The sequence below is a fragment of the Balaenoptera musculus genome, chromosome 3, assembly GCF_009873245.2.
Source record: "Balaenoptera musculus isolate JJ_BM4_2016_0621 chromosome 3, mBalMus1.pri.v3, whole genome shotgun sequence".
In the NCBI taxonomy this organism is placed as follows: domain Eukaryota; kingdom Metazoa; phylum Chordata; class Mammalia; order Artiodactyla; family Balaenopteridae; genus Balaenoptera; species Balaenoptera musculus.
In genome coordinates, this window is record NC_045787.1 from 170,605,137 (window position 1) to 170,631,363 (window position 26,227).

Below are 26,227 nucleotides of genomic sequence, written 5' to 3' on the forward strand. Positions count from 1 at the left end.
TCGTGTTTCATTTTCTGTTTATTCCTTGCAATCACGGTGTTTGTGTAGGCTTTTTTCTTTTCCAATTTCATGTTTTCATACAGGAAACTCCCGCAAGGTGCTGGGACACCCCACAGCCCGACCGCCCGAGGGTGGGTAATGCTTTCTTGGGGGGGGGCCCTGGCGAGGGCAGAGAGGGGTGGGCGGTTCCTGCCTGGGGCCTCCACCCTCAGACCAGCGGAGGCACAGACGTTATTTAAAAATCGTTAAAAAAAACCCCATCAGAACACACATTAAATAGATATCCAAGACAGCGCTTCAAAAACAAACCCGCCCCTTTTTTTTTTTTTTTCTTTTTTTTGGAAAAACGAAAACAAAAACAAAGATCCTTGACCCCTACCCTCTGACCCCTCCCTGCCCACCCCCCCACAAAAAATTTACAGAGCTACAGTTAACACAAGATGTTCACATCTGAAACCATTAACTTTAAACACATAACCGGGGGCAGGGTGAGGACCTGGGGTTCATCTAGGAGGGAGGGGCAGGCAGAGGGAGAGGGGTGTTGCGCAGCACAGAGGGGCGGGGCCAGGACGAGACTGACAGGTGGGGGGGGCAGGGCCCAAACATCTCCATTATCAGTAAAAAATAAAAGTGAATGAAAAACACCCTCCACCCCCATTGAAATGGCCCCAGTAAGGGGGGGGGAGGTCTGTCCCTCTGCCCTGGGGAATGCCCCTGGGGCATGGGCATGAGTGGGGAGGGTCCAAATTAGACCAGCAGCGAACCCCCCCCAAGGGGGTTAATGCTACACAGCGTTGCCCCTCCTGGGGTTTCACAGCTCAGCACCCCCTCCCCTCCCCTCCCAGCTGCCGGAGGGCCCCCAGACACAGTCCACAGGCCCAGATCCCTCAGGTTGGGTGGGGAAGGAGGGCTGGGGGCGTCAAGCCCGCCCCCCCAGCCATTGCTCTCCGTATTTTTCAAGAGATTCCCAACCACTATTGGCTCAGTCAGAAAATTAATAGTCTATAAATACCCCAAGCTCAGAAAAACGGGGTGGGGCGGTGGGGTAGCGCTGAAGGAAGTCGCACAGTGCGTGGACGGGGTGCAGGCTGGTGGCGGGCACCTCCCCTCCCTCCCTCTCCTTTCCTGGCAGGAAAGGGTCCCCCCCCCCGCCCCGCACCCCAGCCCACACCGCAAGGCAGGCTCTGGCCAGCCTCTCCCCTGAAACGGCTTTTCTTTTCTTTTCCAGGAAAAAGGAAAATGGAAAAGGAGACCAAGAAGAGAAAAGAGTACGGATGTGGAAGAGAAACAGTCCCTGGCGGTCAAGGTTGCACCTGCCGAGTTGTTTTAGGGCCAGGGTTTGTGGTGGGGGCCTCTCCTCTCCGCGGCCCCCTCCCCTGTCTGTAAAGTGCATAATGAGGCATCTACATTTTTGACTTCAACCTGAAAAGGGTGGGGAGGGCGGCAGAACGGAAGGGGGGGGCGGCTTCCTTGTCTCCGCTCTCAACCATCTGGAAAGACTGCTACATATTTGGAGCTTGGGAAGGTGGGCGGGAGGGACCCGGCCAGGTCGGGGATGAGGATGGGAGATGGAGGGAGGGGCGGGGAGTGTGAGCCAAACCGAGGAGGCAGGAACCCAAGTCCATGGAGAGTTCGGAAAACCACGGTAGGAAGTGAAATTTCAAAAAAAAAAAAAAAAAAAAAAAAAGGCCGCGTAACCGGGAGGGGGAAGCGCCCCACTGCACCGGCCGGCTGCTGGCCCTCCCGCGTGGGGCCACGCTCACGGGCCACCCTGGGCTGGGGCGAGGGACAGGGTTCCTAGGCCACCACGAACTCTGACTTGATGTCGGGGTTCACTTCTGGCTTCCAGACGGAGTCCTCGAAGTCGAGGCCCAAGCCGGCCGCCTCACTGGGGCCGCCGCCTCCCCCGCCGCCGGTGCTGTCGCTGCGGCCGGCCTTGCGGCTGGGCGGCCAGTGGTAGGGGCCCCGGGCGTCGCGCCGGGCCTTTCTGCGGAGCCGTTTCTGCTGAAGCAGCAGCTGCAGGCGCTCCACCTTACAGCGGGTGGCTCGGTTTTCCGTCTGCCGCAGCCGGTCCCCTGCAGAGGCGGCAGTCACCATGACCCTGAGGGCCCCTTGGAGGCCAGACCCCCAACCAAACGCGAGGACCCCCAGCAGATGGGCATCAGGCCCAGTCCAGCCCTCGTGGACACTCCCTCCAGTGAGTGAGTGGGTCAAGAGGGTCTGCTGAACCTTTAGGTCGTTAATTCCACGTCTGCTGACCAGCAGGCTGTGAGCTCCATGAGGGCAAGGGCTGGCCTGAGCCAGGCGCTGGGGACACGGCTAGCATAAAAATGAGCTGGAGCTTGAACACTTTAGGCTGTTTCTGCGACCCAGGGTAGGACTCAGGCTGTGCCTTGGTTTCCCCTTTGAGACGGGGCCTGGGGGCCCACATCATGGTTCTACAGGAATCCGGAGGCATCCGGAATAACCAGATCACTGCAGTGGCGGGGCGGCGCAGGCCGCCCTTGAGCGGGAGGGGAAGCTAACCCCCTCCTCGGCCTGACTGGCCCATTCACAGAGGCCCCACGCACCATCTGGAGAAGGTGCCGGAGGGGGGCGAGGAGGAAGTGAGGATGGAACCCCCCCCCCGGAGGGCACAAAGATGCTGTGTGCCCCCAACACACACACTCCCTTCTCTACACGCGCCTGCGGAGCAGGGCGAGTGGCAGCTGGCGGCCCCCTCCCCGCCACCATCGGCTCAGCTGCTCTGAGAGGCGCACAGAGGGGCCTTGAGAGACCCAGGACGGGGTGGGGTGGGGGCGGACACTCACCCGGGGGCTTGCACAGGCGGGCCTGGCTCAGGGAGGCCGGGGCGGCGGCCGCCAGCTTCTCGCAGGAGGTAGTTTTGGGGGCGAGGTCCGGGGCACACTGGGCGTGGCACCGCAGCTGGGTCAGCGATGGGGGCATGCCCTGGTAGTGCCGCGTGGCACTCAGGAGGTCGTTGAGGATCTGCAGGATGGTGCCGATGTCCCGCCTCGGCCGCCCGCTGCTGTCCTGGCAGTTGGGGTGCAGCGTACCTGTGGGAAGGGGTGTGGATGAGGACCCCAGTGGTAGACATGAAGCCTCAGCAGTGCCTGGGTCCCATACGTGCAGGCGGAACCCCTGGGTGACACGGGCACTCGCACCCACCCATGAGGACGCGTGGCCTGCTGTATGGCCAGGCACATGCGTGGAGATCCCGGGGAGCGTGTCCCATCCCTGGTGTGGGTTCATGTGACTGCTCGCGGGACATGCCACGATACCTACCAGAGAAGGTCCCTGAGAAGACCCCCGGGGCGTGGTTCACGAAGCTCTCGATGACTGCGCCAGGTTTGCGGGAGCGGGACGTGGGGCTGCCCCCGGTGGGGGAAGTGGGGCTGGCACCGGCGCTGGCAGGGGCAGAACAGTCCATCTGCTAATGAGGGAGGGTGGCACATGAGCTTTGGGATTCAGGGTCAGGGGATCACTCACCAGACCAGCACCAGCCCCGGGTCTAGGGACGGCCCTTGATACAAAAGATGTATCCGGGGCTCTGACGTTCTCCCACCACGTCCTTCCCCAGACTCACCTCGGGACAGGTGGTAGAGGCCGAGTGGGAGCGGAAAGAGCCGGCTGTGACAGGGGAGGATGCGGGCGCAGGGCTGGTGGGCACTGGGGGGACGCGGGCGGCACTGGACACTGGCCGGCAGGGAGAGGACACAGGGGTGGTGGTCACGCTGGGGTCTCCACGGGTGGCAGCGGCGGCGGCAGCCAGCACGTGGCGGTGCTGCAGCGGGGCGTGCTGGGCTGCGAGCTGCAGCTGGACGAACATCATATGGTCACCAACGCGCAGCGCCAGGGTCAGCGGCGAGCGGCCCGACAAGAAGTCACTGACCTGCAGAGAGCGGCCCGTCAGCCCAGGGCTCCAGCCTGCGGTGCCCCCAGCCCGGCCCGGCCCGGCCCCCCGCGCTGCGTGACCTGGGGCCTCTCGCCGCCCCTCTCTGGGCTCTGGGGTCCCTGTCGGTGCCACGGATGCTTAAATAAAATGAATCGGTATTTCCGGAAGCTGCCTCCGCCAGCCCGGCCCGGGCTGGGCGCCGCTGGGGGCTGTGGGGGGACAGAGGCGGGTGAGACGGGGGCCTGGCCCGCCCTGGCCAGCTTGGTTCTTTCAAGGGGAAACCGAGGCCAGAGGGGGCGGGGCCCAGCCAGCAATCACTGCTCTCAAAGAACCCTCACCTCACACCTCTTCCCCACCCTCTCTTGCCTGTAAACACTGCAGGGGCCTAGCTCAGGCCCCCTCCCAGCTAAGCCACTGGAGCAGTGAGTGGGTGGAATTCCTGGACAAATTCTTGTCCTAACCTTTGCTTTCTCAAGATAAATATTTATCTGTGCTGGGCGGGGCGGAGGCTGAGGAGGAGGCGTTGCCTCTGCAGGCACTGGGGGGGCCCTGACCGGTTCCCTGGGGCCCGAGTCTCCCAGGGCCTCAACACAGCCCATTCAAACGTGAACCTCCAATCTGGCAGCCCCTTCGCAGTGGGCGAGGGGTGCATACTACCCCCATCTGCACTGAACCCTGGCCAGTGCTGCGCTCTCCCCGGGGCCGGGATGGGGCGGGGGGGGGGGGGGGGGGGGGGCGGGGGGTTCTGAGAAGTGACACAGGCCGCGATGACTCAGAACCACCCCCTCCCTGCTGGCAGCGGCTGGCGTAACCTTCCCTGCTTGGGGGCCGTGGGGAGAAGGCAAAGGAGGCAGGCCGAGCGCAGCCCCTACCCCACAGTCCCTGTGTACACGCCCTCCGCAGCCCCAGAGATGCCCTTTGCAGGAAGGGCCTGGGGTGGCTTCCCAAGAGCAGGTGGGGTGTCCCCCCCACTCCACCCTGCAACTTCCTCCCAGGGGAGGGTGAACAGGCAGGCATGACTCGGTGCCAGGCGGAGAAGCAGCTCTGGGAGCCCAGTCACTCCGCCCAGCGCCTCCCATCTCCCTCCTGACGTAGACACCCTGCGGCGGATGTGAACCAAACACGCCCAGGGGCCCCCTGCCAACCACAGCACCCCCAGGAGCAGGGAGCTCAGTTCACATTTGCCCCAGGAAAGCACACGCCAGCCCCACCCGGCTCCAGGGACCCTGGCTCTCCCGCCACCCCACTGCTCCTCCTGACGGCAGACCACCCAGCTCCTGGGTCCCCTCCTCCTCCTCCGCGCCAGGCGGCTGGTGAGGGCAGGATGCTACACGCCGGGAGGGGGCGAGGGCCTCAGGGCAGGAGGAAGGGAAGCCGCTGAGCAGGTTCCTGAGGCCGGGGGCCAGCCCAGCCCAGCCGGGGAGGCCGGGGACCTGCCACCCCCACCCTGGCAGCGGGCGGATAGCTGAGGCCTGTGTCACCCTCCTGGGAGGAGGGCCCTGCTGCCAGAAAAATGAGGAAAGGAGGGGGAAAGAAAAAAGAAAAAAGCTGCAACAAAACCGGGAACCCAGTGTGGGCCAGGCCCAGCCTTCCTCCTCATCGCCCAGCCTTCCTCCTCATCGCCCTTCCAGGCGCTTACTAAATATTTTCCTAACATCCTGTCTGGGCTGTGCTGGTCCCGGGGGCTGGGCGCCCCCTCCCCCTCCCCCTTTTGGGGCAGAGAACAAAGAGCAGAGGGAGGAGGGGGAGGGGTGACTCCCCACCCCTCGCAATGGGGTCACAGAAGGCGGAAAAAGTATCACCCAGTCCCATCCCTCCCCCCCCCCATCAGAAATGTTAAAAAGGTTGCTCTGGGGAAACCGCAGCGGGGCGGGGGGAGAGCGCCTCGGCAAAGCTGGTGGGGCTGGGGATGCAGGCCCGGTGGTGTGGGAGCATGGGCCAAGGTCACCCCGCAGGCAGGCTTGTGAAAGCTAGGCCCCCTCCCCCATAGCGGCCACCGTGGGAGAGAAGGCTCTCAAGGTCAGGTGGTGAGTGCTGGGGGGGCGGAGAGAAGGAATAGGAAGCTGGGTGACCAGGCCAAGCTGGCACGAAGGCGGAGCGGCGCGTCCCCTCCCCTCCTCACAGGCCTGCTGGGAGCACAAACAACCCCCAGGCTCTCCAGAGTGGCCGGGCACTGGGCCTGCTGCCCCCAAGGGCCAGGAGGGGGCCGGCGCGGGTCTTACCTGGGTCTCAGTCAAGCTCTCGAGGGCCTGCATCACAGACTGTTCTGGCCTGGAGGCCTGAGACTACAGAGAGAGGAAGAAGAGACCCTGAGCGCGCACCCGAGCACCGGGGTTGGGAGGGCCCCGCTTGATGGGTGGGGTGGGTGGTCCTGAGGGGAAGGGGTCCAATGTGTGATGGGGACTGTGCTCACAGGGGAGGGGACTGCCTGTCAGTGTGGGGCCTCGGGGCGCACTGCCCCAGCAATTTACCATGAGGCCCGCCTCCACGGTGGGCACGAGCGTCAGCTTGCTGCCATCCCCCACGCCGAACTCCTGCAGCTTCCCCGAACTGAGCCGGCTGAGTGGGGAGGAAGGAAGAGGGTGAGGCTACAGGGAGACAAGGCAGGGGCTCGGAAGCGGAGTCCGCGGGGGAGGGCTGGGCTCGTGGGATAGAGACAGGAGTCCCTCACCCCCACCCCTTCCTGGTCTCCAAATACAGAGCCCGGAGTGTGTGCGGGGTTGAGGTCAGACCCTGGGAGCCTCTGCTGGCGGTGCAGACCCCTTCTTCCAAGGAACCCCAACTCTGGACTGGGGGCACTCCCTCTGCGCCTCAGCGAGGCACGTTTTCACCATCTAGGCCCAGCGAGCCCCTTGGCACCCTCCCCCCGCCCTGGGGCCGCCCCCCTGTAATTCAACCACCGGGACCTGGGCTGTCCCTGCGGGCCAAGCGCTTAGCCTTTCCGGGCTTTGCCGGGCGGGCCTCCCCTCCTCCCTCCTCCCTCCTCCCTCCTCCCTCCTCCCTCCCTCCCTCCTCCCTCCCTGGCGCAGGCCGCCACCGCGGCCGCCGCTCAGACAAAGGAGACCCTCCCCCTCCCACCCCTCCCCCACCGGGGCCCCTCCGCTGAGGATGGACACTGCGTGTCCCCGGAGGCCCGCGGAGGGAGGGCTCCCCGGCCTGGAGGCGATTTAAATGGCGCGGGGGGGGAGGGGGAGACTGCGGGAAGCGCTTGGTGGCGAGAACAAAGGGGGGCAGAGAGACGCAAGTGGGGGGAGAGGCAGCCAGACGCAGAGAGGGCCGCCGAGCAGATGCGGAAGCCGGCGGGTCGCAGGCAGAGGAGGCAGCCGCCGCGCCCCCCACCCCCGTAGCTGGGACCCCCGCGCCGCCCGGGACTCCTGCCTTCCGGTGGGGGACGCCGCCTAAGCCCGACCCGAGGCGCCCTCGCAGCCGCCTTTGTGCAGCGACCCCGGGTGGAGGAGGGGGCCAAGACTGGCAGGGCCGAGCAGAGGGCGCCCGAGAGCGCGCGGCGCGCCCCCGCCTCCCGTCTGGCCGCCCCCTTCCTTCCCCAAGCGGCGCGCTCTTTGTTCCCGCCCCGGGGCCGGGGCCCGAGGGGGCGGCGGGCCCGGGGGGCGCGGGGGCTGGGGGCGCGCGGTACCTACGTGTCTTTGTGGAGCAGCGCCAGGCGCTCCTTGGGCACTTTGAGGCGTTGGGACAGCCGCTTGCGCAGCCCCTCCACCGTCTCGTCGGGGGGCACCGACAGCTCGTAGCGAGTGCCCGTCGTGCTGTGGATGGCCAGGCTCATGGGCGCCGTCTCGGCCGCCGGGCCCAGGTCGCAGGCACCGCCGGGGGCACCGCGCCGGCAGCTCCGGGCGCCGCCGGGCTGCGGCTCCATCCCCGGCCCACGCTGGGGGGCTGGAGTCCGCGGGGCGCCGCCAATTCTTGCCGCGCCTCCGGGCAGGGCGGGGGGGCTCCCCAAACAGGGGTCCTCGGGGCCCCTGAGGGCGGGGGGCAGCGCGCTTCCCCTTCGAGAAGGTCCCAGGAGCGGAAGGCGAATCAGGAATCAAAAATCCGAGTGGCGCTCCGGGGTCGCGTCGGCTCGTCGGGGCACCTTCCTGGGTGGGGACTACACTCTCAGCTCCTTTCAAGGGCGGCAGGCGCGGGGAAGGGTCCCGGAGGAGGGGGCGCCGCTCAGCCGGCCGCGCTCAGGGCCGTCTGCCGCTCGGGCCGAGCTTCCCCGCGCGTCCCCTCCCTTAGCAACAGCCGCCGCCGCCGCCGCCGCCGCCGCCGCCGCCGCCGCCGCCGCCGCCGCCGCCGGAGGATCTGGGGGTGAAAGTAACAAGAAAAAAAAGTTATAATGTATCAACGTTCCGAGGGGCGGGGCCGCCGCCCCCTCCCATTCACTACTTACTCCGCCGGCTCGCGCCGACCAATCAGCGCGCGCCGAACGCCCAGTCGGCCACACGGGCCGGCCAATGGGAGCCCCCGCGGCACCGCCCCACGTGGCCGCGAGGACCCGCCCCTCGCTCCGCCCCTGCCCCGGCGGCCAAGCGGAGCGCGGCGGGGGCGGAGCCGGCGCCGCTCTGGCCCGCCTCCGCGCCCCCGCCCCGCCGCGGCCATTCATAAGGCCCGGGCCCGCAACAAAGGGCGGGCGGCCCGGCCCGGGGGGCGCGGGACGCAGGCTGAGGACGGCGCGCCGTGGGGGAGGGCAGTGGCTCCGCGCCGAGGGAGCAGGAAGCCCGGGCCTTCCCCCAGCGCCGGTCCGGGAAGCCGCCGCGAGCGGAAGCTGGACGCAGTCCCCGCGCCTCGTGGCCGAGCCCAGGCTGGGGGGCTCGCGGGAGGGTCGGTCCGGGGCGCCCCCCACCCGTGAGGCGTGAAGCCCCGGCAAGGGGTGGAGCTGCGGGCGGGGCCTGCACCCCGGTGACGTGGCCGGTGCCGGAGTGGCCCTCCCGCGCCGGTGCCACCTCGCGTCCCACCCCCGTCCCGCGGGCCGGGCCCGCTTCCCGACTCGCGCCCGCCCGAGCTGTGACGTGACGCGGCGTCCCCGGCTGCGCCCGCGCGCGCCGCTCCGGGCTGCGGTGAGTCAGCAGCGCCGGCGCGCCCTCTGCCGGCTCCACCCGGGAGCGCTGCCCAGAGACCCGGGGAGGGGTCTCCGAGGCCGCCAGGGACAGGGGGCAGTCCGACGGGACTGCGGGCGTTGTGGGAGCCTCGCTAGGAGCATGAAGCCTCCAAGTCAGGAGAATGGGGCCTCACAGTCGGGGAAACTGAGGCCGGAAAGGCAACTAGCTCAAGGTCACTCTCGGGGAGGGGGAGTGCCCGAGGGGCGGGGCGGGGGCAGAGGTCCCTCCCGGGCTGTGCTGGCTGCGCCGAGTGCCTCCCACTCCACGTCCCGGGGGGCTTCCCAGGGCTGGAGACACCTTTCAACCCTGCCTGCTCAAAGAACAAAGAAAAGTGGGGCACCCTCAAGAGTCTAGAGTGGGAACCTCCTTCCTCGGCCCGCGAGGTCCCGCCCCCCACTCACCGGGAGAGGCAAGTCCGAAGTCTCAACTGTCCTGAGTGTACCCACGTCCGGGCCGAGTGCGTGGTGGCGGAGCCGGTCTGGGGCCGAGCGGGCGGCCCCCGAGCCTTTATCCGCGCCGCCTTCCCTCGGGGTGGAGTTTGGGCGGCCAGGAGGCGGGGGGCCGGGCAGGCGGTGACGCAGGCCGGCCCCCGCCCCTGCCTGCCGGCCGGCCAGAGCCCTGGGGCGCCGTCGGGCCTAGGCCACCCGCCCCCTAAATCTCGCATTTTAAACGGGGAGGGGGTGGCGCTCCTTGAATGCTACGAACCCGGGGTCACGGTCGGCCGCGTTGACGACTCGGGCGCACCCGCACTCCGGCCCGTGCTACGGGGTTTCGGGGTGCACAGCTGGATTCCCTGCCCCGCCCCCTTTCTGGCCGAGTGCTTCCGCCTGGGGGCGCCCGCATGGGGGAGCGGGAAGGGGGGCCTGAGTCAGCGGCCTCGGTCCAGGAAAACAGGCTGGGGTCACCTGCCTGCAGTGGGGGGGCCCCAGCCAGCTGCCCCGGCGGCCCGGCCTCCTGCATCCCTTAACGGTGACCTCAGAGGGCATTTATGGAGCGATTCACCAGCGCCAGGCCTGCCTTGTGCATCCAGTCACCACCCGCTGGGCTTTGTGACCCCGTAGGGCACTGACCTTTGTGAGCCTCAGTTTCCGCAGGGTGGCAGTAGAATGAAGTGAGAGAACACAGCCGACCTCACTCTGGAGCCTGGGGATGTGGGACCCTCACCTAGGCCTGGCAATATTGCCATGATCCCATCAGGCATGCTCACCTACTGGTGTCCTGCCTTTGTGGTGGGCGTAATCACCCTACCCATTTTACAGGTGAGGAAACTGAGGCCACGCAGCCATTAACAGGCAGAAAGCCTGACATGTCCTCAGGTGTGTCCCTGCAGGTCGCCCTGTGTAAGGGGGCTTTCTAAAGATGACCCTGGCTGAGGGTAGGGCCCTCTCGGTCGTCCCTCCCTCTCTGTCCAGAGGAGGAGGGGGACCCCAGGCCACTTGTCCACTTATCTGGTGTCTCCCTTTATCTGACCTGACCACCTCCGCCCCCAGCCTTGCCCTGGGGGCCCCTCCCAGGGCTGTGCTCCTTTCCAGGTCTGCCTCCTACTCCCACCCAAGGCTCCTGCAGCCTCTGGCCCCCCACCCTGTCACAGGCACACCCAGACACTCCCAGCCCCACAGGGTCAGGGCTGGGCCTGAGGGGATCAGGAGGCTGGGACTGAGGCATGGATAGGAGTTTGCCAGACAAACAGAACAGTGCTCGGGTGAGAAGCAAGTCAGCACAAAGCACCTGAGGCTCTCACGAGACCCGGTGATGGGGCCGGGCTGAGGGGCTGCGGGCCTGGCTGGCTCTGCCTGCAGAGAGAGCAGGAAGGCAGCACAGGGGACCGTGCGCTCTGAAGCCGGAGCATCTGAACACTGGAGGGCTCACAGAGGGACAGGCCAGGTGGGACCCTCAGGTGGGCAGGTGGCGCTGGGTGGGGTGCGGCTGAGACCTCCAGCGGGTCTGTGATCTCACTGGGCCTGGTTCGTCTGCCTGCAGGGAAGTGGGCTATCTCCTGGCATGGGGCCCCTGAGGGTCACACACACAGGGGAGGGGACCAGTGGCCCCTGCCTGGCTTTGCAAGTCCAAGTTGATAAACATGCCAGATCAGCCTGAGGCCTGTTCTCTCCCACTCACAGCATCCCTGTGCTATGGGGGGCAGTCCCAGGCCGTCAGCACACTCAAGGCACGAGGAGCACACTCTTCCTGGGAGAGAGATGAACCCTTGGGCACCGCCTGCCCCCACAAGGCCCAAGGCCTGCACTCTCAGAAGGGGTCGTGACCCCAGGTTCCTGGCCCTGTGACCCATCCCACCCTGGGTGCCTCCCACCCCAGGACGCAGCCCGGCCAGCACAGGCTGATCCTGCAGCCGTTCGGGCGCAGGTGTCCCCAGGCCAGGCTCTGAGGCTTGCACGTCTCCCAGGGGGCCTGCATTGTGCTGGGGGTCCTAGCTGTGTGGCTGTGTCCCATAGCCCCGGGCTGTGGCCTCAGGAGGTGACGGTGCAGGCAGGTTCCCTGGTGTGGGGACCACTGGTCCAGGGTCTCCTCCCACAAGCCCCCACCAGCCCCCAGCTGTGTCCTTGCTCTTATTTATAGACCAGATGAGAAGCCAGTCCAGGAACTCGAAGACCTGGGCTCTAAGCCAGGAGACAAGGAGGGGAGGAGTGGGGCTGCACCTGTGACCCCACGGCTGTCCCAGCCTTAGCTGAGCTGGGGTTTCCTGAGGGAGTGGGGGCTGGCTGCTTGGACCTCACCTGCACAGAAGGAGCAAGCCCCAAACGGACACCGCCCAGAGCTGCAAGCTTGCCTGGAGGCTCCCCGTACATCGAGCCTCAGAAGCAGCTACGGGACAGTCATTCGCATAGGACCGTGACACAAGACCACACAGCCCACCCGTGCCAATGACAAGCCCGGGAGTGGCCTCTCCGTCACCTTCTGTCTGCCGGTGACACACAGAGAGGCCCAAGCTTTCCCACACACTCACCCCCCTGAAATGCCCCACCCGCTCTGCTCTGACCCAGGGCCAGGGAGGGGGGCAAGGAGGTGGCCAGTGCCTGGGCCACCCCCATGGTTGCAAAAGTGAGTTACTGGCTGAAAGAAATGGGACAGCGCTGAAGCTTCAAGGTGCCAGGACCGCCCCCGCCCAGCCACCCCACCCATCTGGGGCCAGTCCAGGGGCCCGGGTGCCACGGAGGTGCCAACACCACCAGGGATCGGGCACCTGGCCAGCTGGGGCCACCCACAGGCCAGGCAGGCACAGGGCAGGGCCTCCGTGGGAGCAGACAGGACCCACCCCTTCCCAGTGCAGCTGGGGTGGGGCCGGGGAGCCCACGGGACAGACGTCACAGTCTGGAACCTGGCAGAGCCTCATGTCTGTCCAGCAGCCCAGGCCCAGCCCAGAAGCGGCAGCACGCTGCTGCCTGCCGTCCCCAGCCCTGGCTGGTGACCTTCGCCTGTGCCCACCCTCCCGGCGTGACAGCCAACAGCCTTCCCACAACCCAGCCGGGTTTTGCGAGCTGAGCCCGCACCGCACACCCCAGGTGGTTCAGACTACAGCCTGCTGAGCTGGGAAGGCTGAGGCTGGCTGCCCCACCTCGCTGCGCAGACACAGGAAACTGGGGGAGAGGCCGTGCTGGGTCCCGAGCCCACCACCAAGCAGGATAGAGTCAGCGTACGCAAACTGGATTCCAGGTGTTTAATGGGGGGTTCGGGCAGGGAGCACGCTGTCCGTTGCCGGTGGCTGGGAGCAGAGGTCTCTGCGGCAGATGCGGCAGAAGAGTGGTAACAAGCACGTCGGGTTGGGGAGATCTTAGGAGGTGGGAGAAGAGCCCTCTGGGGTGAGAGTAATCCCCACAGGCAGGGCAAGTGCCCGACCTTGACGCCAGCCCCCAGGCCTGCCAAAGCTGGCTTGTTTCCCTGGTTTATTCACCACAGAGAAACAGAGCCCTGAAAGGCGCTCTAGGTAGACGCTGGCACTGCGCTGCCCCCTGGTGGCTTCCTAGCGAGGATGGCTTCCCCAGGCTCACTCCCCCAGCCTCCCAGCCAGCCTGCACCCACAGGAGCTGGGTCCTCACTCCAGGACATCCCCTGCCCAGCTCTGGCCCAGTCTCCCTGCCGGAGCCAGCGTGGGACACGCACCGCCTACTCCAGGGCCTTCACCAAGGCCTCGTTGGCCTCGATGCGGATTTGGATCTCGGCCCTCATAGCCTCGTCCGTGGCCCCCAACAGCTCCGACTGCGCCTTCTCCAGGTTCGCCTTGGCCACCTGCAGAGGGTGGGTGGCAAGTGAGGGCGAAGCAAGGAGCCCAGCCCGGTACCTGTTCCCTCCCTGCAGCTGGGGAGTTCTTGGCCGCTAGAACACCAGCTTCCCCTGGGACACTCACCCCCAGATCCAGCATGTCCAGCGTGACGGCTTCCTCAGCCAGTAACTGCACCGAAGAGTCAGCGTTCACTGTGACCGAGCCACTGCTCACTGCGAGAAGAGGGGGAGTGAGAGGTCCATGTACGGGCGTGGGGACACAAGTCAGCCCCAGAGCCCCTTCAGGGCCAGGAAAGTGACCACACAGCGTGGCTCCAAATTCCAAAGGCCCCAGCACACAAGTGAACGGGGGCCACCAAGTGCATCGACTGCAGACTGGACATGGGGACAGAGCCCCCTCCTTTTGCCCAGCGGCCCAGGAGCGGAGCTAGGGTTAGGGGTGAGCCGGAGCTGGGTTCCAGTCTGGGTTGTACCGCTGGGGCCAGGCTGTGAAAAACCTCCTCCGAATTGAGGATCCTTTCTCCTCTGATGGGCCCCCGCCAGGCCCACTGCTGACCACTTACATCCCTAACCACACACAGCCCAGTGCCGGGGAGTTCTATATCCTTGGTGCGCTTTCTGACACTGCCAACTGAAACGAGAACTAGCCCGTTGAGACAAGCATCTCTCACCCAGCCCCTTCCCTCTGCCCTCCCAATCGACTCACCAAAGTATTTGGAAATGGTGCCGTCCTCAGCGTGGACCACAACCAGCCCCGGTCGCAGGACCTGCAGTGTGGGTACGTGGGCTGCCAAGATGCCAAACGCTCCAGTCTGCGTGGGCACGTCCACCTGTCGAACGTTGGCGCCGTTGAAGAACACCTAGACAAAACACATGAAGAAAAGGTCACTTCAGGCTAGTCCCTCGGGGAACAGCGGTCAGTCTCTCCCGCAGTTAAACAACCAAGGTAGGACTGAAAGCTGACGGGAGACACAGAGGCAGCCGATGCTTCGGTGGGATCCTCGTGCAGGACTGCAGCGCCTTTGTCTACTTGACAATGGAATCCAGGCACCCTAGTCCTCGGGTAAGGAGACGCGGTCAAGGCAAAACCAGCGAGCCGCCTGGGGAGGAGCGTACAAGAGAGGTGCCCAGGGACTCAGGTTCTGAACCACGTGAGGAAGGCCGCACATCGAAATGGGGGGCTGAGGAACGACCTGAAAATTGGGCGGTCTGATCCCGGACCACACGGGGGAAGGGCGCGGATCCGGAATGGGGGTCGCCGACCTGCGGGTTGGGGGCTCGGTTCCTGGGCCACACGGGGGAAGGGCGAGGGTGCGGGGTCCAGAATGGGGTCTGAGCCCGGCAGACGTCCGAACCTGCGTGGGTGAGGCGAAGGTGAAAGACATCTGTCCCGGGCCCGCGGCGGGGGCCGGGGCGGCGGCGGCCTCGGCGTAGGCGCGGGCCTGGCGCATGAGGCGGCCCAGGCCCGGGCGGCGGAGGAGCGCGGCGGGCAGCATGACGGTGGGCGGACGGCGGACAGCGGAGCAGGGGCGGGCAGACTTCGGCTGGACGCCAGCGGCCTGGAGGGCGAGGAGGACGACGCTCGAGGACTTCTGGGAGAAGAATCCCGACGAGGGCGCAGGCGCGAACTACGACTCCCGGCGCGCTGTGCGCGATGTTGAAGACAACGCACCGCCTGGACGCGCGGCATGCTGGGGGTTGTAGTTTTCTTCCGGCAAGAGCTCCCAGCCCGGTGGTCAGGTGCGGGGGTCGGTTACACGGCTCTGCAAGGGGAGGACCAGAAGCCCGCGCGGAGAAAGAGACACTTAATTCAAGATTTTGGAGACGCTCATTGGATGTCAGGCGCTGGGGAGACATCAGGGAAATATTAAAATTCCTGCTCTAGTTTGGGGTGGTGGGGGCGTTTAACAGACACTCAACGTAATAAATTGTACAGTATGTTAGGAGGTGACAAATACTTAAAAATGAAAAAGCAGAGTATGGGGGCCGGATGGGGCAGGCTGTGACTGTAGGAAGTGCAGGCGTCCCGGGAATGGCATCCCAGGCGGAGTGTCCAGCTCCCGTAAGCGTCCAGCGGTGTAGGAATCTCCTGGCTGCAACCCCAAGGGCGCCGGCAGAGGGCGCGCCGCGCCCGGAGATGCGCCCCCCCCGCAGCCCCTCCCGGCCACCGCCTCCGCGCGCTGCTGACGCAGGGGCGCGTGCGCGGGCGGCCCCGGGCTCCGCGGACGTCACCGCGGCCCGCGCAGCCTCGCTCGCGGCGCTGACGTCACCGCTCCGCCCCCGCGCGCGGGCAGGTCGGCACCCCGGTTGGGCCCCAGCCCCCACCTTGGGCTCCGGGAAAACGTGGAGTCCGGCTAGACCGGGCTGGGGTCCACATCCGGAAGGGCCTTGGGTGAGGAGCGGACGGGTGCAGGGCGCGGGGGCTTGGGGGGGGTGTCACACCTGGGCTCGTGTCTGGGCAGGTGCTGTGGCCGAAAGAGGCTCCCACACCAGGGAGGCCCGGGGCCTGGCGCCCAGGCCCCCGCCCCCTCTCTAGGCCAGTGCTGTGAGGGGTACTCGTGGAATCAGTCCTTATGCGCTGGGCATCCTGGCCCTAGTCGGGTGTGTGCAGAGGGAAGCTCTGCTCCCATTTCTTAGGGGTGCGTCCTGTGCACGGCTTGCTCGTCCCGGAACCCTGGATCCTACTGGAATGGAGGCCTGTTCTCATATGCTTCTCAGACCCATCTATTGGACTTGTGTCTAATCCCCACTCCAGGGTAGCCAAGGGGTCGGGGCATCACCTGTTACTCAGGTCCCCAACCCGGGTTTATCCTGGAATTCTCTGGTGTACCCATCGACAAGCCACCCAGTTCGGCCCCTGCAGCTACCTTTACTGGCTTGGATGGCCCCAGGCTCCTGCCCTGGCTTCACCACGGCGCCTTCTCCACAAACAGCCAGAGGGACCACATCATTCCCCTGCTGGGAACACAAGTTGCCTCCCCCTGGTCCTCCAACACATTCATCTTCAGCCCACACACTTGGGGACCTCAGGGACTTTGCCCATGCAGTTCCCACACGCCTGGAGCCAGGCTTCCCGGGTAATTGTCCACTTGACTGCCCCTTGCCCTCCTTGGGCAGTGTCACCCTTTCATCCACTGGAAACACACCTTCCCTCCAGGGTGCCGCCCCTGTGCTATGCTCTGCTCGGGGACCCAGCTGTAAATGAACTGCTTTTGGAGGTCACCGCAGTGGGGGCAGGGGTGAGGAGGGACACAACGCAGAGGAACAAGTAACAGGCAACGACGTGCGACGTGCATGGCCTCGGAGTGAAGCAAAGCGCAGCAGAGGTCCGGAATGTGGGGTGGGAGTTGCTTTGTTAGCAAAGGGAGTCAAGAGGAGATGAAGCCTTTGTCATTGGGAAAGAGGTGAAGGAAGCTCCGGAGGGGACAAGCTGTCCAGGCCTGGCACCTGCACGTGCAAAGGCCCTGGGGTTGGACTGGGCCTTCCTCTTTCACTGGAGGAGAAAGGGGTGCCATTGTGCTGTGCTGAACACAAGGCCAGGTAGTCTGGGATGGGACCCTGACCAGGCTGGTGGCAGATTGGTGGCCTGAGCATCTAGAAGGATAAGGCACAACTGTCTGAGAAAGAGCAGCTTTGGGGTTGACCAGGCATGGGGTTTCTGCAGGGGTAGTCCTGTTGTCACCCCACCCGGGCAAGCACTGGTGGCACTCAGAATGCGTTGTGTTCCATTATCTTTGCTGCTCATCCTAACAAGACAACCCTGACAGTGCTGCCCACGTAGGGGAAGAAAAGTGGGACATGTGCCCCGAAGCCCCTAGGCTGTGCACCCCGGAGACTCCCAAACCGGGGAAGCGATGGATAGGGAGTCTGGGCACCCCCGGACTCCAGGCTGCGGGGAGTCGTGCGCCCTGGGACCAACACCCCTTTGGTCCCCCGTCCCCGGGGATACAGGGAAGGTCGGGGAATCGTGCCGCAGGGGCCGGGGGCGGAGATTCAGCTGCCTCGGGAGAGGGCGGCTCCGCGTGGGGAGGGGGCGCCCAGGAGCACAGGCTCCGCCCCCCCGCCCCCGCCGGAAGGGACAGGGAGGCGGTGGCCGGCGCGGAGCAAGCGAGAAGCGGCGGCGAGCGCGGTGGGGGCGGTCGGCCGGGGACCCGGCAGCACCGGGCGGCACCGAGCGGGTCGGAGCGGGCTGGCCGCCAGCGCGGTCACGTGTGTGGCCCCTCCTCTCGCGCCTGCCTCCCCCGCGCGCCGAGCTCTCCATTCATAAATTCTCCGCCTGCTCCGCGGCTACCGGGCGCCGGAGCCCGCCGGGAGCGCCGTGCAGCAGCCCGCCCGCCGCCCATGGGCCGCGCGCCCCGGCGCTGAGGTAGGCGCGCGGGCCTGGGGCTGCACCGGGGCGGGCGGGGGACAGGCCGAGGCCGCACGGCCCGCCTTGGCTAGAGACCACCGGCCCTATCCCGCGAGGCGGCGAGGCCGGAGGCAGGGAGCGGAGGGGCCAGGGCCGGCGTGGGGGCCAACCTGCCGGACTCTGCACCCCTCTTCGGCGGCCCGGAGAGGGACCCTCGCCCACGCCCTCCCTCAGCCTCAGTTTCCCCCTGAGAGATTCGGCGAGGGCCGTGGCGTTTCCGCCCCCGGGCTTAGCCCGGGGGTGAGATGTGCCCGAGGTCAGCTCTCTGCATCTCATTGCTCGCCATCCCGGTCCCCGGGGCCGGTTGGGGACGCGGGGGTGGGCGCGGTGGCGAGCCCGATCGGGAGCCGAGGCCCGGCGGGACTTTAGGGTGGCCCGTGGGCAACCTCCGCCCTGGTTTCCCGTCCCCACCTGCTCCCTAGGAGTCCGCCTCCCTTCCCCTTCGGCCTCCTGCCGTCTTCCCTGGTCTCCTGTCATCGTCCCTGTGCCTCTGCCCCCTCCCCCTCTAACCTGAACTCATTTCCCGACCTACATAGAGGCGCCCCCTCCCCCGAGAATGCAGGGGAGCCGCGGCCAGCCTCTGACTCGAAGTGCCGAGGACACCTGGCTTTTCCAGGACCCTCCCCTGCTATGGGCCTCAGTTTCCCCCGCTGTCGAGTAGGGTGAAAGTCCCAAAGGGTTGGGGGCGCTGGAACCTGTGCACAGGCTTTCCCTTTCCTGTGGGGAAGGGCCGCGCGCCGTGCCCACTCAGGGCTGCTGGTCGTCCTGGCCCCGGACTCGGTTTCCTGAGATTCCCGAGTGCGGCCACCGGTCCTTCCCGCCGGGAGGAGCCGCGTGTTGGGGAGAGCGGTCAGGTGCAAGGTCCACGCAGTCCCTTCCCGAGAGCTGAGACCCTCTTTGCCTCAGTGCCCCCGGCTCCAGGCAGACGTGGAGCCCGGCCGGCTCGGGCGGGGACGGGTGCGGCGGGGGCGCGCGGCCGACCGGGCACCGGCGGGCGGCGGCGGCAGCAGCCATCTTGCCGCCCGGGGCTGGCTCCAGCCGCCCCTGCAGGAGGCCTCCCTCCCCCGCGCCCCCTCCCCTCCCCAGTGCTCCCTGGCAACCCGCCCCCCCCCCCCAGCTCGGCCTGCTCGCTCAGTCGCCATGGGAACCAGATTCTTGAGGGTTGGGAACAGATGCGCCTCCTTTGGCCTTTTCACTCCCACCGGCACTGGGCGGAGGGGGAACCTGTACCTCCAGGATTCGTAACCTGGAGTCCCGGCGCTCAGCCCCTCCGCCCCCTCCCCGGGCTGGCCAGCCCCAGGGATGGCCCGAGTCCCCGCTATTCTGGAACCAGTCTCCTGGGGCCGAGGCGGCCCCTCCCGCTCCCCTGATGGTGCAGGCAGGGCCCCTGGGGTGTGGCGGGAGTGAGTTGAAGGCCTCAGTTTGCCTATTCCTCGCAGAAGCGCTTCTTTCCTGGGCAGGGCTCCCGCCCCATGCCACCTTGCCGGGTCGGCCCCACCGGCTGGGGAAGCTGTTGATACGCACGCGCCTCCCCCTTTTCAAAGATGGGGATATGGAGGTCTGATCTGACCCGGGTGGGGGCTGCCTCGGGGCTCCCCCCCACCTCTTCGTGAGTCACCGCCCTGTGTAGTCCCCTGCTCAAGCTCCCGGGAAAGCGGGAGGAGGGACAGAGGAGCTGGAGCTGAGCAGGCCCTGCCCCCCCAGGCCCCTCCTCCTAGCCTCAGAATGCAGCCCACGGCCACCATGGCCACGGCCGCCACCACCTCCGCCACAGTCGCCCTGACCACGACGTGGGACAACGCCACGGGCCGCCCCACCGTGAGTGAGGGGGGGGGCGGGCTGGGAGGATGGGGGCGGGGCCGCCAGAGTCCACGCCCACCGGCCCTGACCCTTGACGCTGGCCCCGCAGGGGGAGCCAGACCCGGTCCTGGACAACTACGTGCTGCTGGTGGTGGTGATGGCGCTCTTCGTTGGGGGCACCCTCGTGGTGCTGTCGGGCGCGCTGCTGCTCTGCAGGCGCTGCTGGGAAGTCCACAGGCGCGTCCACAGGTGTGCGGCCCCCAGCCCCACGCCCCGCCCCGCCCCGCAGGGGAGCTGGGACAGGTCAGCCTGAGAGCCCGCGCCGCAGGGGCGCTGGGCCTGCTTCTGAGTGACGGTGCCCACGTGTCTGCGCAGGAGCCTGGGAGAATGGGGTGGGTCCAAGGGAGTGGGCTCCCGTGAGCTCAGGATGCCCCGGTGGCCATGAGCCCTGCGGGGGACCCCGTGGGCAGCGCCCTGGGTCCTCTGGCCCACTTTGCTCTCCTGCTGCCCCTCCCCAGAGCCACAGAGGAAGCAGAGAAGACCACCACCAGCTACCTGGACAACGGCGCCCGCCCTGCTCAAGGTGAGGCGCCCTGCCAGGCCCGTCGCCGCCCGTCTGCCCCCCTCCACACCCCCCCCGGCCGCCTGACCATCTGTGTCTGTCTGTCTCCCCCACCAGACTGGGCGCAGCTCGAGTCCGACTCATCTCTGTTTCCTTAAGCCCACGCGTAGGTGCTCACAGGCGCGTGCTGCGTGAGTGAGTGTGTGAGCGGATGAGCGAGTGCCCTCCACGCCCCCACCCCGCCCCCGGTGGTCAGTCGGGCCCTCGGCACTCCCTTCCCGACCCGGTCCCCCAGCCCGGCCGCCCGCCGGCGCCCGGCGCGGCCCACCCGGGGCCCACCCTCTCTTGGCTCTCCTCGCAGACCCCGAGTTCAGGGGGGAGGAGCCCGAGGGCCAGGACGCCGAGACCGAGCGCTTCCTGTCCACCAGCTCCACCGGCCGCCGGGTGTCCTTCAACGAGGCGGCCCTGTTTGAGCAGAGCCGGAAGGCGCAGGACAAGGGCCGCCGGTAAGGAGGGCCCGGTGCCGGGGCTCAGCCGGGAGGTCACCTTGCCGCCCTGTGCTGGGCTTGCGGGGTGGAGCTGGCCCCCGCCAGTGCCCGGCTGTCCCCCACTCCCGGCGGGCAGGGTGACGGTGGGGCCAGGGAGGACGCTGGGGTGTGGGCAGAGGGACCCAGCTCGCCCAAGGTGACGGGCAGGCGCGCTGGGCGCAGGTACACCCTGACCGAGGGGGACTTCCACCACCTGAAGAACGCCCGCCTCACCCACCTGCACCTGCCGCCCCTCAAGATCGTCACCATCCACGAGTGTGACTCAGGCGAGGCCAGTGCCACCACCACAACCCACCCCACGGCCGCCCCCAAGGCCAGTCTCGCCATATTCCAGGTGAGTTGGAAGTGGCAGCTGGCCCGGAGCTCGGGGGCGGCCCACCATCCCCCAACAGGCACCACTTTTCCCACCCTCTGGCTGCGCCCTTCACCTCCGGGTGGGGAGTGGGGACTGGCCGGGTCCAGCGGGTGGCGGGTCCAGCACGCACCCCCCCCCCGCCACCCATGCTCTTTGACCTGTCACTGCTTCCTCCCCACCCCGGCTCTGTCCCACAGCCCCCGGGGAAGGCCCTCACCGGCCGCTCTGTGGGCCCCAGCTCCGCCCTGCCAGGTGACCCCTACAACTCGGCTGTGGGCCCTGCCGACTTCGAGATCAGCCCCTCGGCTTCCAGTGACTCTGGGGAAGGCACCTCGGTGAGGCCCCCGCACATGCATCCCCTGTCCCACTCCAGGATGAGGCAGCCTGTGGCTGGCCCCCTGCCTGGTCCCCGAGCTTGGGAGGAAGAGGGGCAGGTGGCACACAGGGCACATGCACGGCTGGCTCACCCGCACACAGGGCAGTCCAACAGCTGCAGAGGGTGTGGTCAGGGACCCATCCCAGCCCAGGGGACGGGACCCCCTCTGTCCAGGGCTGGGGGAACAGAGGTGGCCAGCGCCTGGCCGAGCCCTGGGGAGCCTCTCAGGCAGGGTCTTGGGGGGAGGAGGCCCCAGCCCACCCCCAGCCCCCTATTTTTCCTCTGTCTTCTATGTGAGTGCTGGGTGGCCCGGGCTGGGCTGGCACTAGGGCAGCAGGGAGGGGCTGGGGGGTCTGAGAGCATCCCTCTTCCCTCACAGTTGGACACAGGGGCCAGGAGTGCCAAGCCTGGTGGGCCAGGGGCCGCAGCAGGGCCTGGGGAGGCGGGCCCAGTCTCTGGGGCAGGCCCCGTCCTGCAGTTCTTCACCCGCCTGAGGCGCCACGCCAGCCTGGACGGGGCCAGCCCCTACTTCAAGGTCAAGAAATGGAAGCTGGAGCCCAGCCAGCGGGCGTCCAGTCTGGACACGAGAGGTGAGCTGTGGTCCCTGGTGGGGAGCGAGGCCCAGGGGAGGCCCCAGGAGAATGTGGAGCAGGCGGCTCTGCACCCTGGGAGGGGTCCCCAGCGCCCACCCCATGCTGGCCGGCATCGCCCGCTTACCAGCGGGCATCTCGCCCAAGGTCAGAGCTGGTCAGGAGGAAGAGCCAGGGCTGCACGCTGAGCCCCGGTAAAACCAGGGGTTGTCAGGCTAGAGCGGGTATCAGTGAGCGTCACCTACGAGGCACTGCATGGTGTTTCTGGCTCTGTGGTCAGTGTGTCTGCTGCAGTGGCGTGAAAGCAGCCCTAGATGGCGTGTAAAAGAGTACAGCTTTGGCCAATAAAACTTTATTTACAACTACAGGTGGTGGGCCTTCGATCCTGCAGACCCTTGGTCATGGGGCCCTGGATACAGGGCTTCCAAACCTCAACCCAAGGACCATGCGTGTGTGTCTTGGGGGGGAGGTGGCACCAACAGCTGCAACCATCCCTGCTCATGGGAGCTCAGTGGGGCCAGGCCGCTGGGGTGCCTGCTGCCCTGTGGCGGAGGTGGCGGTTCCCACTGCCAGGAAAGGAGGGGCGAGGGGACGAGCAGTGTTGGAGGCCAGGGAAGGTGCGTGGCCAGTGACAGTGACAGTCCCCTTGTTGGGGCGCGGCTCCAGCTGCTGTGGGGTGGGGGGAGGGGTGAGTTCTGGCTGAAGTGCTTCTGGCCGGGGAGGGGAGCGGAGGGGATGGCTTGTCCCACTGCCCCACTGGGAGCCCAGACAGAGCCTGTGCTTCGGGAGGTGATTATAGGCAAATGCAGGCACAGAAGCGCCCAGAACCTGTTTGCTGGGTGATTGTCATCCCCACCCCTGAGGCTTTCCCACTGAGGCCTCCCTTGTGGGAGGGTCCTGGCCCTGGGCCGGCAGGGCTGGAGCTGGCAGGAGAGGGCGTCACCTCTCCCTCACTCTCCCCCACCGTCGGCCTTCTTCGGCACTCTAGCTGGGCCGTGTCTGTTACCTGGTGTCCAGGACAAGGCTGTGCTCTGGCCACACCTGCCTGCCAGGGCCACTCGGGCCAATGCTGCCGCCTTGGCATCTCCAGTCCCGCCCGCCCTGGCTGCCGGGCTTTCGGTCCTGGCCTTTCTGCCCTGGGCGCCTTGGTTTCCCCACCTGCATGGCCGGGTACATGCTCACCTGGTCCAGGCTGGCTCTGTTGGCTCAGGGGTCAGGGGGCGGGGCCTGGGGTGGGAGGGGCCCAGGCAGGCTGCTGTACCTTCCTCTGCACAGGCTCCCCCAAGCGACACCACTTCCAGCGGCAGCGGGCAGCCAGCGAGAGCATGGAGCAGGAGGAGGGGGACGCCCCCCACGTGGACTTCATCCAGTACATCGCCAGCGCTGGCGACACTGTGGCCTTCCCGAGCCCCCGCCCCTTTCTGGCCAGCCCCACCAGCCCCGCCAGCCCGCCCCCCACTCTCGGCAGGTATTTTTCAGTAGATAGAGGTGCTAGGGGTGGGCCCCTGCCCCACCCCATCCCCCATAGGTGGCCCAGGGAGCGCTCTCCCCGCCCTTCGGACAGGCGGTCGTGTCCCTCTGGCTCCACCGTCCTTCCCGGAGGCTGCCTCGCTGGGGCCACCTCTCCAGCACGGACCGGAGGAGGGAAGCAGGGGGAGACTGGGTAAGGGTAGAGGGGCGGGCGGGGCCTCCAAGACAGAATGCCTGCTCAAGCAGGGCCGCTGTGGGTATGTGCCCGCGTGGGTATTGCTGCTTCCTGGTGGAGTCTGAAGGGCTCCGCTGTGGCCCCAGGGTCCCTCTTGCCTGTCCATGCTCCTGAGGGCTGGATGGCCGCTACTCAGAAACTGTTGTGACCACTTCTGCCAGCGGTACCCCCTCCCCCAGCCCAAGGACAACTCTGCTGAAGCTCTGGGCTCACGTCAGTGGGATGGGGAACTGGATCCCGGGAGCAGGGCTCCCAACTCTTGGGCATTCCCTGGTCTGGGTAGTTAACACTTTCTTTGTGTGTATCTTACTCCTGGCTACTTGTCAGTCTATTGTGGGGAGCTGAGGCGACACACCCAGGCGTAGGGGCTGAGCTGGACCCTGCTTGGTCCAGTCCATCCCCAGCCACCCCTTGGTACACGAAGCTCTTAGTCGAAGAAGGCCATCTCCCGAGAAGAGCCTTCACTCTTTCTGGGCGAGGGGCCAACCTCCTGCAGTGGCAGCAGATGCTCTGGTCACATTTTGTAAGAGGCCCTGGTTGAACGGCAGGCGCCAGGACGGCTCCGGGTTTACCCGAAAAGCATCCAGTGCAGAGTGAACAGGCAGCATGCAAATACATCATCTTCCACAGGGCCTGGCCAACCCTAGAGGGTTCCCACCCGTGCCCACCCTCCCGGACCCAGAGGCAGGGTGGCCGGGGAGGGGGTGCGGGGGGCCTGGGCTGCCTCCTGACGGCTGTGGCCTGGTTTGCAGGCTAGAGGCAGCCGAGGAGGTGGGCGCCGCGGGAGGAGCGAGCCCCGAGTTCCCCCCGGAGTGCGGCGTCAGCGCGGGGCCTGAGCAGCAGCAAGACTCAGATAGTGAGCGAGACGCGGGGCCAGAGCAGGCCCAGACCATCTACCGCGACATCTGGAGCCTGCGCGCCTCGCTCGAGCTGCACGCGGCCACCGCCTCAGACCACAGCAGCAGCGGCAACGACCGAGACTCGGTGCGCAGCGGCGACAGCTCGGGCTCCGGGGGCGCCGCACCCGCCTTCCCGCCGCCCTCGCCGCCGCCCACACCACGGACAGCGGACGGCGAGCCGGGCGGGCCGCGCAAGCTGCTGCAGATGGACAGCGGCTACGCCAGCATCGAGGGCCGCGGCGCGGGCGACGACGGGCCCCCCAGCGCGCCCGAGAAGCGCTCCTCCTTCACGAGCGCGGGCCGCGAGGCCACCGTGGGCTGCAGCTTCGAGGGTCCCGCGCCCGAGGCACCCGCCCGGCCCGGCAGCCCGCGCGCCTGGCCTCGCCGCGCCCCTCGCCGCGACTACAGCATCGACGAGAAGACAGACGCGCTGTTCCACGAGTTCCTGCGCCACGACCCGCACTTCGACGACGCCCCTCCCGCCGCAGCGCGCCACCGCGCGCGCGCGCACCCGCACCCCCACACGCGCAAGCAGTGGCAGCAGCGCGGCCGGCAGCACAGCGACCCAGGCGCGCGTGCCGCACCCTCCGCCCCACCCGCAGCCCAGCCCGGCGCCCCCCGCCCCGCGCGCGCGCCCCTGCGCCGCGGAGACAGCGTCGACTGCCCGCCCGACGGCCGCGCGGGCGACGATCCGGCCGCGCCTCCCATCCCCGTCATCGAGGAGGAGCCCGGCGGCGGCTGCCCTGGCTCCGGCCTGTGCGCCGGGCCCCCGGGCGCGCTGCTGGACAAGCTGGCGGCCAGCCTCGACGACAGGCTCTTCCCGCCACGCCTGGCCCAGCCCGTCGCCGCGGCCCCTGTGCTGGCCGCGGCCGCGCCCACGTCCCCCGACCACAGCCCGGTCTAAGCCTACGCCCTGCGCCCACCTCGTCAGCTTATTCGGCACCGGCGGGGCCTCGGCGCCGGACACACCTGGGGCACGACGCCCTGGCGCGCCTGCCCTGGGACCGCGGGCCTCGAGCACACGCGCAGTGCCCCAGGCACCCTGCGCCAGCCCGAAGTGCTCACGCACACAGTCCCCTGCGGGCACTTCACCGGGTCGACAAAGAGTGTGGCGGATTCTCATCTTCGGGGTCCCGAGGACCACATTCAACTTCCCTTGGCCCCAGACAGCGGCCTCGGGATAGTGACCGGGGCTGCCGTGCGCGCCGCGCCGCGCCTCCGGCACGACGCAACGGGAAGCGCATGCGTAGGGCTTGCATCGTGGAGGGGCGATGAGAGCCGACTGCGCGAGACGCATGCGCAGAGCGCCCCTCCCAACACCAATCGAGCCTCGAGACGCGTCCGGTTAGCACGCGCCGGAGTTCGCGCTAAGGCGCACGCGCAGGGACCAAGGGGCGCCGAGGCTCCGCGAAGAGAGGGCGCGCGGCCCGGGCTGTGAGGTTAGCTCGAGGCCGTGGCCTCCAAGCCCCCGAAGCCGTTTACCTCACCGCGGCGAGTGCTCGCGGCAGTCCGCGCCCCCTCCGAGCAATAACCGTACCCGCCGCCGCCGCCGCCGCCACCGCCGCCCCCAGCCCTGTACACGCCCCCCAGTCCCCTCCTTCCCGGTGTCTGCACCCTGAACCCGCTCTCCGCATGTTGAGCTGGCCGCACTTCCCGTAACCGCACCGTCCAAAGAGCCGCCAGGACTCACCAGTGTTTGAGACACCAAACCCAAACGGTCAAGGTTTCAAGTTTCCCAAGCTTTATTTATTGCC

The 26,227-nt window shown here is 67.4% G+C and overlaps 3 protein-coding genes across 12 annotated transcripts; 1 reads left to right on the top strand and 2 right to left on the bottom strand.

Annotated features, from left to right (window-relative positions):
• On the bottom strand, positions 1–9,506 carry MIDN (midnolin). 6 transcript variants are annotated; one of them, XM_036847094.1, is made up of 9 exons: positions 9,393–9,506; positions 7,534–8,194; positions 6,367–6,454; positions 6,118–6,180; positions 3,976–4,104; positions 3,587–3,892; positions 3,286–3,430; positions 2,811–3,056; positions 1–2,075 (listed from the first exon to the last, which is right to left on the bottom strand). In XM_036847094.1, exons 2-9 carry the CDS (start codon positions 7,764–7,766, stop codon positions 1,798–1,800), a joined length of 1,488 nt encoding a protein of 495 aa, XP_036702989.1. In that variant the 5' UTR covers positions 7,767–8,194; positions 9,393–9,506; the 3' UTR covers positions 1–1,797. The 6 variants fall into 6 exon arrangements, with proteins under 6 accessions (XP_036702989.1, XP_036702988.1, XP_036702990.1 ...); XM_036847093.1 differs by having other exon boundaries at positions 3,286–3,433; XM_036847095.1 differs by having other exon boundaries at positions 3,286–3,433; positions 3,976–4,032; positions 9,393–9,505.
• Positions 8,284–26,049, top strand: LOC118892401 (CACN subunit beta associated regulatory protein). 5 transcript variants are annotated; one of them, XM_036847081.1, is made up of 10 exons: positions 8,284–8,949; positions 19,343–19,456; positions 19,548–19,687; positions 19,957–20,021; positions 20,362–20,506; positions 20,711–20,882; positions 21,101–21,238; positions 21,659–21,869; positions 23,145–23,337; positions 24,327–26,049. In XM_036847081.1, exons 2-10 carry the CDS (start codon positions 19,364–19,366, stop codon positions 25,375–25,377), a joined length of 2,208 nt encoding a protein of 735 aa, XP_036702976.1. In that variant the 5' UTR covers positions 8,284–8,949; positions 19,343–19,363; the 3' UTR covers positions 25,378–26,049. The 5 variants fall into 5 exon arrangements, with proteins under 5 accessions (XP_036702976.1, XP_036702975.1, XP_036702977.1 ...); XM_036847080.1 differs by lacking the exon at positions 8,284–8,949 and adding an exon at positions 16,105–17,596; XM_036847082.1 differs by lacking the exon at positions 8,284–8,949 and adding an exon at positions 16,105–17,596 and having other exon boundaries at positions 20,787–20,882; positions 21,142–21,238.
• ATP5F1D (ATP synthase F1 subunit delta) lies at positions 12,654–14,904 on the bottom strand. The gene is made up of 4 exons (XM_036847100.1): positions 14,586–14,904; positions 13,937–14,090; positions 13,355–13,443; positions 12,654–13,236 (listed from the first exon to the last, which is right to left on the bottom strand). Exons 1-4 carry the CDS (start codon positions 14,724–14,726, stop codon positions 13,114–13,116), a joined length of 507 nt encoding a protein of 168 aa, XP_036702995.1. The 5' UTR covers positions 14,727–14,904; the 3' UTR covers positions 12,654–13,113.
• Positions 26,050–26,227: the final 178 nt, after the last annotated feature.

Excerpts from the sequence above, each read along its gene's own strand:
- MIDN (XM_036847093.1), bottom strand. The coding sequence starts at position 7,766 with ATGGAGCCGCAGCCCGGCGGCGCCCGGAGCTGCCGGCGCGGTGCCCCC. Across the intron at positions 6,181-6,366 it reads CCGTGGAGGCGGGCCTCATG|TCTCAGGCCTCCAGGCCAGA; the intron begins GTAAATTGCTGG and ends CTCTCTCTGTAG. Across the intron at positions 4,105-6,117 it reads AGAGCTTGACTGAGACCCAG|CCCCCAGCGGCGCCCAGCCC; the intron begins GTAAGACCCGCG and ends GTCCCCCCACAG.
- ATP5F1D (XM_036847100.1), bottom strand. The coding sequence starts at position 14,726 with ATGCTGCCCGCCGCGCTCCTCCGCCGCCCGGGCCTGGGCCGCCTCATG. Across the intron at positions 14,091-14,585 it reads CCTTCGCCTCACCCACGCAG|GTGTTCTTCAACGGCGCCAA; the intron begins GTTCGGACGTCT and ends TGTTTTGTCTAG. Across the intron at positions 13,444-13,936 it reads CACCATTTCCAAATACTTTG|TGAGCAGTGGCTCGGTCACA; the intron begins GTGAGTCGATTG and ends CTCTTCTCGCAG.
- LOC118892401 (XM_036847081.1), top strand. The coding sequence starts at position 19,364 with ATGCAGCCCACGGCCACCATGGCCACGGCCGCCACCACCTCCGCCACA. Across the intron at positions 19,457-19,547 it reads ACGCCACGGGCCGCCCCACC|GGGGAGCCAGACCCGGTCCT; the intron begins GTGAGTGAGGGG and ends CTGGCCCCGCAG. Across the intron at positions 21,239-21,658 it reads ACTCTGGGGAAGGCACCTCG|TTGGACACAGGGGCCAGGAG; the intron begins GTGAGGCCCCCG and ends CTTCCCTCACAG.